Below are 12,500 nucleotides of genomic sequence, written 5' to 3' on the forward strand. Positions count from 1 at the left end.
TGTTACTGAGGGTGACGTACAGTGATAGAGGGAAATGGATACCAATGTCTCATAGAGCATAAGAAATAGACAACACAGCCTCATATTTATAGGGAAATTACAAAAGTCTGTTGCATATCACTCCACAACACCCTCACAGTCGAAGTTCTTAATGTCCCACTTTCTATAAATCTGATTTCTTTAATCTGGCACGAAGTCTAATGAAGCGAGGTACCTTAGGTCGTTTGGCCCCCTTGTCTAGGGAATAAATAGAAGGTTGGAAAGTTTAGGTTTTTTGGTTCACATGATACCTGATGTTTAAGTATGTGTGAATATATAAGAAATCTATGCATAAAAAGACTTTCGAATCTCTGGAGGGCACTGCCTTTCAGATTCGGCAGAAGAAATAGGGTAATGTCTTTATTCTGAGAGGTCATCTGTTGTAATTTCCATTTCCACTTGTCCTTCAGTGTGTGTTCTTCTTCTTCTTGGAGTACTGATCATTATGGCACAAAAAAGGTGTCATGCCTTTGTTATGTTTGTCCATTTTATTTGTTATTAAGCTTCCAGAGTTTACTGAGGGAAGGAAGGTGTTGTGTTTTTTGTTATAGGTGTGAAGAGTCTTGTGTCTTTGTCGTGTTTGGCCTTTTCTATTTGTATTTGTTAAGGTCTGTAGAAGGAAAACACACTCTGTCTTTGTTGCACTTGCCCTTTTTCATTGATTTATATTTCACCTTTTTCTTTCTTAATTCAAGATGGCATTTTGTGTCTTTTATTCAGTAGCTATGTTTCTTTATGCCTAATATAGGTATGTAGTAGGGTAACAGTTAAGTTTCAACCAGCTGTCTTTTATAAGGCAAATAATATATTCAAACAAGTGAGCGAAGAAATATAGAAAACTTATATTCTATTTACTTCACTCGCAAATGGAAAATAACAGTTATTTGTTCTTAGTTGTGCCTTGCTTATAATTACCCTTGTAATTTGAGTTTTATTTTTGGTATTGTTTTTTCTTTCTTTCTTTCTTTCTTATTTTTTTCTTTCTTTCTTTCTTTTTTCTTTCTTTCTTTTTTTTTTCTTTTTTTTTTCTTTCTTTCTTTCTTTTTCTATCGGCTGTTTCATTTGTCGTGATATTTGTTGGTGAGGAAGATTTCTGTCTTTTTTTTCCCTCTTGTTATTAGACTTTTTTATTTATTTTTATTTTATATTTGTTTATTATTATTATTGTTTATTGATTGATTGATTGATTTTTTTATTCTATTATTTATTGATTTTTTTGTGGCTTTGATTTATTGTGTGTCTTTGTCAATCAAATTTGATTTGAAAGTGTCCGTCCTAGTGTCTTTGGTCCGGCGGCTCTGATACTGAGTGAAGATTGGTATGTGTCTTTGTCATTTTCTTTGTCTTATTTTGGTAGGATTTGAGTTGTTGTTGCTGTTGTTGTGCAGGGGTCCAGTATGCGCAGTTTCTTCAATTATGTATTATCTGTTTATTTGAAGATTTTTTTTTATCTATTAAATATCTATATAAGTTTCTATGCTGCTTCCACAGCAAATTTGCATTAATTTCCATGCTGTTTCCACAGCAAATTTGTATTAATTTCCATGCTGTTTCCATAGCAAATTTGCATTAATTTCCATGCTGTTTCCATAGCAAATTTGTATTAATTTCCATGCTGTTTCCATAGCAAATTTGCATTAATTTCCATGCTGTTTCCATAGCAAATTTGCATTAATTTCCATGCTGTTTCCACAGCAAATTTACATTAATTTCCATGCTGTTTCCATAGCAAATTTGCATTAATTTCCATGCTGTTTCCACAGCAAATTTGCATTAATTTCCATGCTGTTTCCATAGCAAATTTGCATTAATTTCCATGCTGTTTCCACAGCAAATTTGCATTAATTTCCATGCTGTTTCCATAGCAAATTTGCATTAATTTCCATGCTGTTTCCACAGCAAATTTGCATTAATTTCCATGCTGTTTCCATAGCAAATTTACATTAATTTCCATGCTGTTTCCATAGCAAATTTGCATTAATTTCCATGCTGTTTCCATAGCAAATTTGCATTAATTTTCATGCTGTTTCCACAGCAAATTTGCATTAATTTCCATGCTGTTTCCAAAGCAAATTTGCATTAATTTCCATGCTGTTTCCATAGCAAATTTGCATTAATTTCCATGCTGTTTCCATAGCAAATTTGCCATAAATTTCCATGCTGTTTCCATAGCAAATTTACATTAATTTCCATGCTGTTTCCATAGCAAATTTGCATTAATTTCCATGCTGTTTCCACAGCAAATTTGCATTAATTTCCATGCTGTTTCCATAGCAAATTTGCATTAATTTCCATGCTGTTTCCATAGCCAATTTGCATTAATTTCCATGCTGTTTCCATAGCAAATTTGCATTAATTTCCATGCTGTTTCCACAGCAAATTTGCATTAATTTCCATGCTGTTTCCATAGCAAATTTGCATTAATTTTCATGCTGTTTCCATAGCAAATTTGCATTAATTTCCATGCTGTTTCCACAGCAAATTTACATTAATTTCCATGCTGTTTCCATAGCAAATTTGCATTAATTTCCATGCTGTTTCCATAGCAAATTTGCATTAATTTCCATGCTGTTTCCATAGCAAATTTGCATTAATTTCCATGCTGTTTCCACTGCAAATTTGCATTAATTTCCATGCTGTTTCCATAGCAAATTTGCATTAATTTCCATGCTGTTTCCATAGCAAATTTGTATTAATTTCCATGCTGTTTCCATAGCAAATTTGCATTAATTTCCATGCTGTTTCCATAGCAAATTTGTATTAATTTCCATGCTGTTTCCATAGCAAATTTGCATTAATTTCCATGCTGTTTCCATAGCAAATTTGCATTAATTTCCATGCTGTTTCCATAGCAAATTTACATTAATTTCCATGCTGTTTCCATAGCAAATTTGCATTAATTTCCATGCTGTTTCCATAGCAAATTTGCATTAATTTTCATGCTGTTTCCACAGCAAATTTGCATTAATTTCCATGCTGTTTCCATAGCAAATTTACATTAATTTCCATGCTGTTTCCATAGCAAATTTGCATTAATTTCCATGCTGTTTCCACAGCAAATTTGCATTAATTTCCATGCTGTTTCCATAGCAAATTTGCATTAATTTCCATGCTGTTTCCACAGCAAATTTGCATTAATTTCCATGCTGTTTCCATAGCAAATTTACATTAATTTCCATGCTGTTTCCATAGCAAATTTGCATTAATTTCCATGCTGTTTCCATAGCAAATTTGCATTAATTTCCATGCTTTTTCGACAGCAAATTTGCATTAATTTCTATGCTGTTTCCATAGCAAATTTGCATTAATTTCCATGCTGTTTCCATAGCAAATTTGTATTAATTTCCATGCTGTTTCCATAGCAAATTTGTATTAATTTCCATGCTGTTTCCATAGCAAATTTGCATTAATTTCCATGCTGTTTCCATAGCAAATTTGCATTAATTTCCATGCTGTTTCCATAGCAAATTTGCATTAATTTCCATGCTGTTTCCATAGCAAATTTGCATTAATTTCCATGCTGTTTCCATAGCAAATTTGCATTAATTTCCATGCTGTTTCCACAGCAAATTTGCATTAATTTCCATGCTGTTTCCACAGCAAATTTGCATTAATTTCCATGCTGTTTCCATAGCAAATTTGCATTAATTTCCATGCTGTTTCCACAGCAAATTTGCATTAATTTCCATGCTGTTTCCATAGCAAATTTACATTAATTTCCATGCTGTTTCCATAGCAAATTTGCATTAATTTTCATGCTGTTTCCACAGCAAATTTGCATTAATTTCCATGCTGTTTCCATAGCAAATTTGCATTAATTTCCATGCTTTTTCGACAGCAAATTTGCATTAATTTCTATGCTGTTTCCATAGCAAATTTGCATTAATTTCCATGCTGTTTCCATAGCAAATTTGCATTAATTTCCATGCTGTTTCCATAGCAAATTTGCATTAATTTCCATGCTGTTTCCATAGCAAATTTGCATTAATTTCCATGCTGTTTCCATAGCAAATTTGCATTAATTTTCATGCTGTTTCCACAGCAAATTTGCATTAATTTCCATGCTGTTTCCATAGCAAATTTGCATTAATTTCCATGCTGTTTCCATAGCAAATTTGCATTAATTTCCATGCTGTTTCCATAGCAAATTTGCCATAAATTTCCATGCTGTTTCCATAGCAAATTTGCATTAATTTCCATGCTGTTTCCACAGCAAATTTGCATTAATTTCCATGCTGTTTCCATAGCAAATTTACATTAATTTCCATGCTGTTTCCATAGCAAATTTGCATTAATTTCCATGCTGTTTCCATAGCAAATTTGCATTAATTTCCATGCTTTTTCGACAGCAAATTTGCATTAATTTCTATGCTGTTTCCATAGCAAATTTGCATTAATTTCCATGCTGTTTCCACAGCAAATTTGCATTAATTTCCATGCTGTTTCCATAGCAAATTTACATTAATTTCCATGCTGTTTCCATAGCAAATTTGCATTAATTTCCATGCTGTTTCCATAGCAAATTTGCATTAATTTTCATGCTGTTTCCACAGCAAATTTGCATTAATTTCCATGCTGTTTCCATAGCAAATTTGCATTAATTTCCATGCTGTTTCCATAGCAAATTTACATTAATTTCCATGCTGTTTCCATAGCAAATTTGCATTAATTTCCATGCTGTTTCCATAGCCAATTTGCATTAATTTCCATGCTGTTTCCATAGCAAATTTGCATTAACTATTTTCTTTAACATTTTTATAATTTCTTTTGCACTCATTGTCGTGTCAGCATTAGTTCACTGTGATAGAATTGATCAATTATACTTCTGTTTCTAATTCCTTTGCGTCATCTTGGTTATAATGCTAAATGTAATTATAATTTCTTTCCCTTCTGCCTTATGCTAATCCCAGACCTAATTTTATACATAAATGCAATCACCCGCTCCCAATTGCTGTCATAATTCATATTTCCTCCCGCGTCACAATCCCACGCATAATTTTAATTTTGCTCCGTCATCCCCAGTTCTAATTGCAAACTTAATCTTCTTCCTACTCCTAAATGACCCAGTGCTTCAACATTTCAACATTCAACATTCCCTTCTTGTATCTGTAACTTCTTTCCCTCATCCAAATTATGAATATTATTTCTTTCCTGCATACTAATCTTTCGCATTTACCCATCTTTCTGTTTGAATCCAAACTTCCCTTTATTCAAATTCCCAATTTTCCCATTCCTCTTCACAGAAAAAATTCTGGTTTCCTTCAAAAGTCCATTTTTAATTATGATTTCTTTCTCATGCCAGATCCCAATCCTTGTCCTCAGGGGTTAATTTCAGACAGAAGTTCGACTTCCCTCCACATTGCAGTCTCAGTTACGGTTTTACTCTCTTTCCTTTCTCCTCCCAGTCCTCATCTCAGACGTATTTCCGACTCCCTTTAACCTCCCAAGTCCATTTGTATTTTTTAATTCTTTGCTCTCCTCCCAGATCTCGCTCCCAGTCTACAAGGGCTAATCTCAGACATGCATTCAATTTCCCTCCACATAGCCGTCTCAGTTACAGTTCTACTCTCTTTCCTTTTTCCTCCCAGTCATCTCAGACATATTTCGACTCCCTTCAACCTCCCAAGTCCATTTGTATTTTTTATTTCTTTCCTCTCCTCTCATATCTTGCTCCCAGTCTACCAATGCGAATCTCAGACATAGGTTCGATTTCCCTCCACATCGCAGACTCAGTTACAGCTGTACTTTCTTTCCTTTCTTTCAGCCGTCTTGGTGAAAGCACGAGGCTTTTGCAAGGTGAACTTCTTGGGCAGCATGAATGAGGAGTCATACATGCAGGAAACTGTGACTGTGTGGTGCGGCAGCAGTAAGTGAACGAAAGCATGTGAAGTGAGACTTTTTCTTTATTTGTTAAAAAAATTTTCTTCTTCTTTTTTCATTCTTCTTCATGTTTGTCTACTTTTATGATTTCTTTCTTTTTCACTTTCTTTTTTTCTTTTCTTTTTTTTTTTCCTTCTGTATTGTCATTATCTCCTCCTCCTCCTACTCTTACTTAAAAACGAGCTTTGGAATGAAAAGGTGAATAGTAACAACAACCTCTGAACACTCTAAAGGAGTGTTCAGAGGTTTTGCATGTACAGTAAAATAACTTTTGTCATTTGATAGAATTGATAATGATGATCATTAGGATAATGGTAATGATCATGAAAAGGATATCATTGATGATAACAATGATATTAATGATAATAATAATAATGATAATAACTGTAATATTTATAATGATAATGGTAAAAGATGTAATAATAATATTGATGATAATATTGATAATAGTAAAAATAGTAATAATAATGGTGATAATAGTAATAATGATGAAAAACATTATTAGGAGTGTAATAATTAAAGAATGATTGATAATAAAGTTTAGGCAATTTTTAAAACAGAATATGAGGTTAGATGTAAGGCTGAAGAATGATATAAACGTATCACCCAAATTATAAGCAGTTTTAGGCATTAATTTTTCAGTCTTGTGCTTTAGGCTGACAATAGAACTTTATTGGTTTATTACCAAGTATCAGGTATATTTATAACATTTAACTCACCGTTTCTTCTAAAAAATTAAAAAAAAAAAAAAAAAAAAACTGATAAGAAAATAGTGTAGTCTAATTCCATTTTACTATACACTGAGAATGCACACACGCTCCACCCCTTTATCAAACAGGTCAGGGCGAAAACCTCCAGCCGGGCACACACATGTTCCCCTTCCGGTTCAAGGTGCCCCAGAATGTGCCCAGCAGTTATGAGAGTGAGTACGGCCACATCCGCTACATGGTGGAGGCCATGGCAGAGATCCCTTGGGGGGAGAATGTGACCACGCAGAAGGATTTCAAGGTGGATAGCAGATACGACCTCATACAAGACGAGGATGCATCAGTAAGGGAGGGACTGTTGTTGTGAATATACAAATGATTCTTTGTCTTATAGTGTCAGCTATTAAAGGCTTGCATGATCAGGCATTTGTTAGAATGTCTTTGTAGATAGAAATTTATGAATGTTTTTTTTTTTCTCTCTCTGTGCTCCTTACTCCCATACCACCTTTCAACCATCTTATCCTCCCCTCACCCATCCCATCATCCTGTTCATCCATCCATCCATCCATCCATCCATCCATCCATCCATTCATCCTTTCAACCATCCATACCTCCTCACACTTTCTCACCATTCTCTCCTAATTCTTATCCTGCCATCTACAGTTGCCACTGAGGTTCGTCAAGGAAGAGAGTGTGTGCTGTTGCTGCTGTGAACAAGGCCCTGTTAACATAGCCCTGTCGGCCGAGAAGACCGGCTACATCCCCGGGGAATACATCCTGCTTACCGGGGAAGTGACTAATCGCGCAGGATGGCATATAGAGAACTCTGTCATTAAGCTCATTCAGGTTAGTTATTGTAATTGTTCAAATTCTCTTTCCCTTCATGTTGATTTTTTAATATTATTGGATTTAATTTTATTATCAAGTAGACCCATGACTGACTGAAAATCGAAAGAATACCAGACCTTAGACTGACTGGAAATGGCATGTTGCTATAGAAAAGAAAAATCTTTAAATATATATCAGAGTGTGGGAAGCGTGCAGTGATCACAAATCTCTTACTGCCAGGCACACTTCTAGCCGTCATGAAAAAACAACTCGTCATAACGGTACGGCTGTAGGCATGCGCTAGAGTGGATCCAGGGGGTTAATTGTGTTTATACATAGATAACTCCATAAGTGCTTAGTCAACAAGGAGTGAACTTGGGGATATTTTATTTACGTCCTCCGTGCAGGTGAATTCGAGGTCCAGAATAGTTTATTAGTTGGAATTTTGAGAAATTGATTAAGGTAGAAGTCCTTTATATTCTGCTGACAGTTTTTAATGATATTTAAAGCTTTGCTGAATAAAGCTACTGTTAAGGTAGATTTTCTATATCTAATAACATTCGTTCTTGTGTGTCCCTGGTCAGTACCTTTAGTATTCCCACAGTGTTGTTGTTATTTGAGTATTCTGTTATGGTATATGTATTTTTCTGCTAAATCTTTTCTAATGTAAATCACTTACATCTTTCTGTATTACCTCAAATTTGTTTATATTAATTTTTTTTTTTATGGTCTTCATTCAAGTCAGTGAAGTGTTTTGTGAGAGCTCTTATTGAGTATTGTTAATATGTGGTATTACCCTTAGTTATGTTAGTTTTATTTTTGTTAACTGCCTGACATTTCTGCTTTATATGTTGTTCTCTCCTTGTCTTCTTGTCATTGTTAATTTCTTGTAGTTTCTTGCTTATTTTCATACATTTGCCTGTGGTAATTTTTCTCTTTGTTTTTTGTTTCTTTTATATCCTGTTTTCTTTCAACAAAATTCAAATTTGAGCATCATAATATCACTTAAACATTTGAGTCTTAAAATCTTCTAGCAATTCTTTTAAAATGACATTTTCCTTCACTTGTACTTAATGCACTTTTCTGGTTATTAAAATCCTTGATCGCTTCAGAGTTGTTCAGTTATTATTTTTTGCTCATCTGTAGCCATTTCCTTGGTATACTGTTCAAGTCAAAAATAGCTCTTCTAAGAAGCTTGTATCTGACTCTTGATTACAGCTTTGTATTTTTCTCTGTATCTGTTTTGAGGCTAGTATGAGTTCCACTGTACAGATACAGACTTGCCGTTGGGTTATTTGAACATCATCTTTTATCTCTTGAACTTTTTCCATTAAATGTCAATAGGCTGTGCATAAAACTCTTTTTCTACTTTTCTAGTAAACATTTTCACATTAGTGATATTTTTCTGTCACAGTTTTGACATATAGTGTGCTTTTATGCATTGTATTTTAAACCTTTCACAATATTTTAGTTTATTTAATTTATTTTGGGTTTAAACAAGTAGTTTATAAATCTCTAGAGTTGTTAGTTACTGGTGGGAAGTGGCTGGTCATTTCTAGGTAATAGAAAATATCTTGTATTCTATGTTAGTGAAAAAGGTGAATATCATCCATGTTATGAAAATGCTTATCCTCCTTTTATTGTGCCCCCCTAACAGACAATCAGGTATATAGTGCAAGAAACTTCACACAAGGAAACGGAAACGATACAGCGGCTCGGACGACCTGGGATATTAGCCGGGAACACTGATGTTTGGCTCTCTGTTCCTCTACGCATCCCTGAACAGGCAGCTTGTCTGCAGTACTGTAACATCATGCAGGCAAAATATGAAGTAGAGGTGAAATTCTTCTGCTTGTTATTGCTATTCTTATTCTTCTTGTCTTATATATATATATATATATATATATATATATATATATATAAAATATAATATATATAATATAATATAATATATATGATATATATAATATCTATATATCTATATATCTATATCTATATCTATATCTATCTATGTATCTAGCTATCTATCTATATATCTATATTTATATATATTTATATATATATTTATATATTTACATGTATAATATATAATATATATATATTATATATATATATATATATATATATATTATATATAGATAGATAGATATATGAATATTTTCCCAGTCATATATATATATATATATATATATATATATATATATATATATATATATATATATATATGAATATATATACACACACATACATAAAGACACATATACACACACACACACACACACACACACACACACACACACACACACACACACACACACACACACACACACACACACACACACACACACACACACACATACACATACATACACACATATATATATATATATATATATATATATATATATATATATATATATTCATTATGAGAAATGTCAAAAAGTTATTAATGCTAATGAATATCACATTCCTAAAATAGTAATTCACATTTTGATAAATGTTTAATAGTGTGTAATCTTTCCAGTGATATATTGCATAAGAAAGTATTGCTATATAATATAAAGTAATATTTTAGAAACATTTGAAAATCTATTATGTATTATCAGATATATTTTACAAAGTTAATTACATTCTTAAATATTGATAATGTATAGATTGTTTATAATACACATCAGAAACAACATAGATAAAACATTACACCTATTCTGTTTTTACAGATCACCTTTTCCATGGGATTCTGCTCAGATGCGATTGTGAAGGAGACCATCATCGTGGGGGCCAACCCAGTGGGCAAGGTCACCATGGCCTTAGAAGGCCTAGTGCCCAGCCCCAGTGCCCCAAAGCCCTCTGCCCCACCCCTGTACAACAGCACAGAGCCCATCTCGCAGGAGCTCAAGCCCGTGATCACACAGCAGCCAACAGCCACCTCGGACACCAGCCCCACTGCCATATAGCATTATCCATATATCATCCATTGTTCGTACTTGCCGTTTATGTGAGTTTGTGCTCTCCCGCGCATCGTGGACATCATTTTCATCACCCCCTGTATTTTCTTAAGATTGGTAGCGGGAGGGATCTGGGAGGGGGGGAGGAGAAGAAGGAAGGGAAGGGGAAGGGGGGAGGAGAGAAAAAAAAGGAAAGTGACGAGAAAGAAAATGTTGGGGAAAGAATAACGAAGAAAAGGGGAAGCACGGGAGGGATAGGGAAGGAGAAACTACAAGAAGGGAAGGGGAAGGAAGTGAAAGGCAAGGAAGAGAGAAGGAATGGGATAAGTTAGGGGAAAGAGTAAAGAAAAGGGGATAAATGGGGAGAGATTGATAAGGGGAGATATATTTGAAGGGAAGTGAAGGAGAAAGGGTCTGGGAATGGAGTAGAACCTCAAGGCAAATATCCTATACTTATAATGGATGACTGATGATGTAACACATGATTTACTTAAAGGCAAGAAAACACCTAATTGTTAATGTCTGGTTGTTTAACACTCCAGAAACTAGCACATAGTAAAAGAAAAAAAATGTACAGTACAAATACTGATATTTTGCTCTTTTTTATTGTATAGATATATTTGTATCATTTCCAATGTGCTTCTTTTACTAAGCATGAATGAGTGATAGCATGAGTGGGGATCAAGAAATGATGGATGCAATCCAGACTTTTTTACTGCATGGCTGAATGTATTCTTGAGGTAAAATAGTTGTTCTTAGCACAGGAATTAGGAGCACCTCAGTTGTATTTTTTTGTCCCTCAAGTTTTCATTTGATTCTTTCTTTCTTTCTCATTGTATTGCCTTGTTCTCTTTTTTTTTTTTCTTTGTTTAACAATACTTCCCGAGATGCATCTGGAAATCAGAGGGAATTGGGAGGGCTCTTCTAACTCTGTGAGTTCCCTGTTGTATGATCACCAGATTATTATTTCTCTCTCTTTCTCTCTCTCTCTCTCTCTCTCTCTCTCTCTCTCTCTCTCTCTCTCTCTCTCTCTCTCTCTCTCTCTCTCTCTCTCTCTCTCTCTCTCTCTCTCTCTCTCTCCACTATTTTTGTCTTTTCAGGTTTGTGTTATGTAGCTACATCTGTGTACAATTACTTAGTACAACTAATTTTCAGTTTTATATGTAACTTATTAATTTTCTCTAATCACTGTTTTCTCTCAAGTGTACAGGGTTGCACAGGGTTCCACTCTGTTATTGCACATTCAAAGATAAAGGTTGCTCCCTTTGCTCCAAGAGAGATGAATGTCAGACAATTGAGTCTTAGGCAACTGAGAGCATTAAATCCACCGTAGCTTCACGTACAAGATAACCCACAATATGATCATTCTCCATAACACAGAACACCCATGCAATCAGTTATACATACATGTGATGCATTTGTAGTTTTTTGGGTAGATATACATGTGACAAGCCTGTTCCTACCATATCTTTGCATGAGGTTCCTCTGTAAGAGGACCTCATCATGGCATTTCTCCCAATGAAGCACTGCACCATCGCACGACTACATTTAAGTGCACCACACAACTCATGAATGCCCTCAGAGCACCATAACACTGCAGTTGCACCAACACATCCCAGAGTGCACGTATGCATGACGTGAGTGAAGCATATTGTCACAAACAAGTGCTGGGGTCTTACCAGAGTGATGCACTGACTCAAAGTGCATCACCTGTCAGACTGCACAATTTAAGTATCGTGTTTCACAGCAGCATCAATGTATGATGTTTGAGACACAATTTCGTTTAATCTCATGACCAGTGTGTAGAATCCTATTTTATGATCTATCATGGTGGTGTAGGATTTACCGAGAGATATACGTTTCATTCATAACATTTCCTATTACATCTTTTCTTCAATGTATTTCATTCATTCCATCTTTCCTTCACTATTTATTTAGCCATATAAATATAAATCATTTCATATTACCGATTGGGTCTGTTTTACAGTCCTAATATATATTATGTTAAATGTACAATGTCTAGGTAAAGACAAATATGCTGAGTTTAGCTGATACTGTCATATAAATGTTTATATCTCAGTAGGTGGTGTCTCTTTTATCT

At 34.3% G+C, this 12,500-nt stretch overlaps 1 protein-coding gene across 1 annotated transcript in view; it reads left to right on the top strand.

Moving 5' to 3' along the window:
- Positions 1–12,500, top strand: part of LOC125034200 (arrestin domain-containing protein 3-like) — a 15,038-nt gene that overhangs the window by 1,483 nt on the left and 1,055 nt on the right. Inside the window, exons 2-6 of the mRNA XM_047625898.1 lie at positions 5,804–5,905; positions 6,758–6,969; positions 7,290–7,472; positions 9,112–9,291; positions 10,172–12,500. The exon at positions 10,172–12,500 is cut by the window's right edge and continues 1,055 nt beyond it. Coding sequence (XP_047481854.1) covers positions 5,804–5,905; positions 6,758–6,969; positions 7,290–7,472; positions 9,112–9,291; positions 10,172–10,408 — 914 coding nt within the window. The 3' untranslated portion in view covers positions 10,409–12,500. The remainder of the gene's footprint in view (positions 1–5,803; positions 5,906–6,757; positions 6,970–7,289; positions 7,473–9,111; positions 9,292–10,171) is intronic.

This window comes from Penaeus chinensis, chromosome 17, assembly GCF_019202785.1.
Source record: "Penaeus chinensis breed Huanghai No. 1 chromosome 17, ASM1920278v2, whole genome shotgun sequence".
In the NCBI taxonomy this organism is placed as follows: domain Eukaryota; kingdom Metazoa; phylum Arthropoda; class Malacostraca; order Decapoda; family Penaeidae; genus Penaeus; species Penaeus chinensis.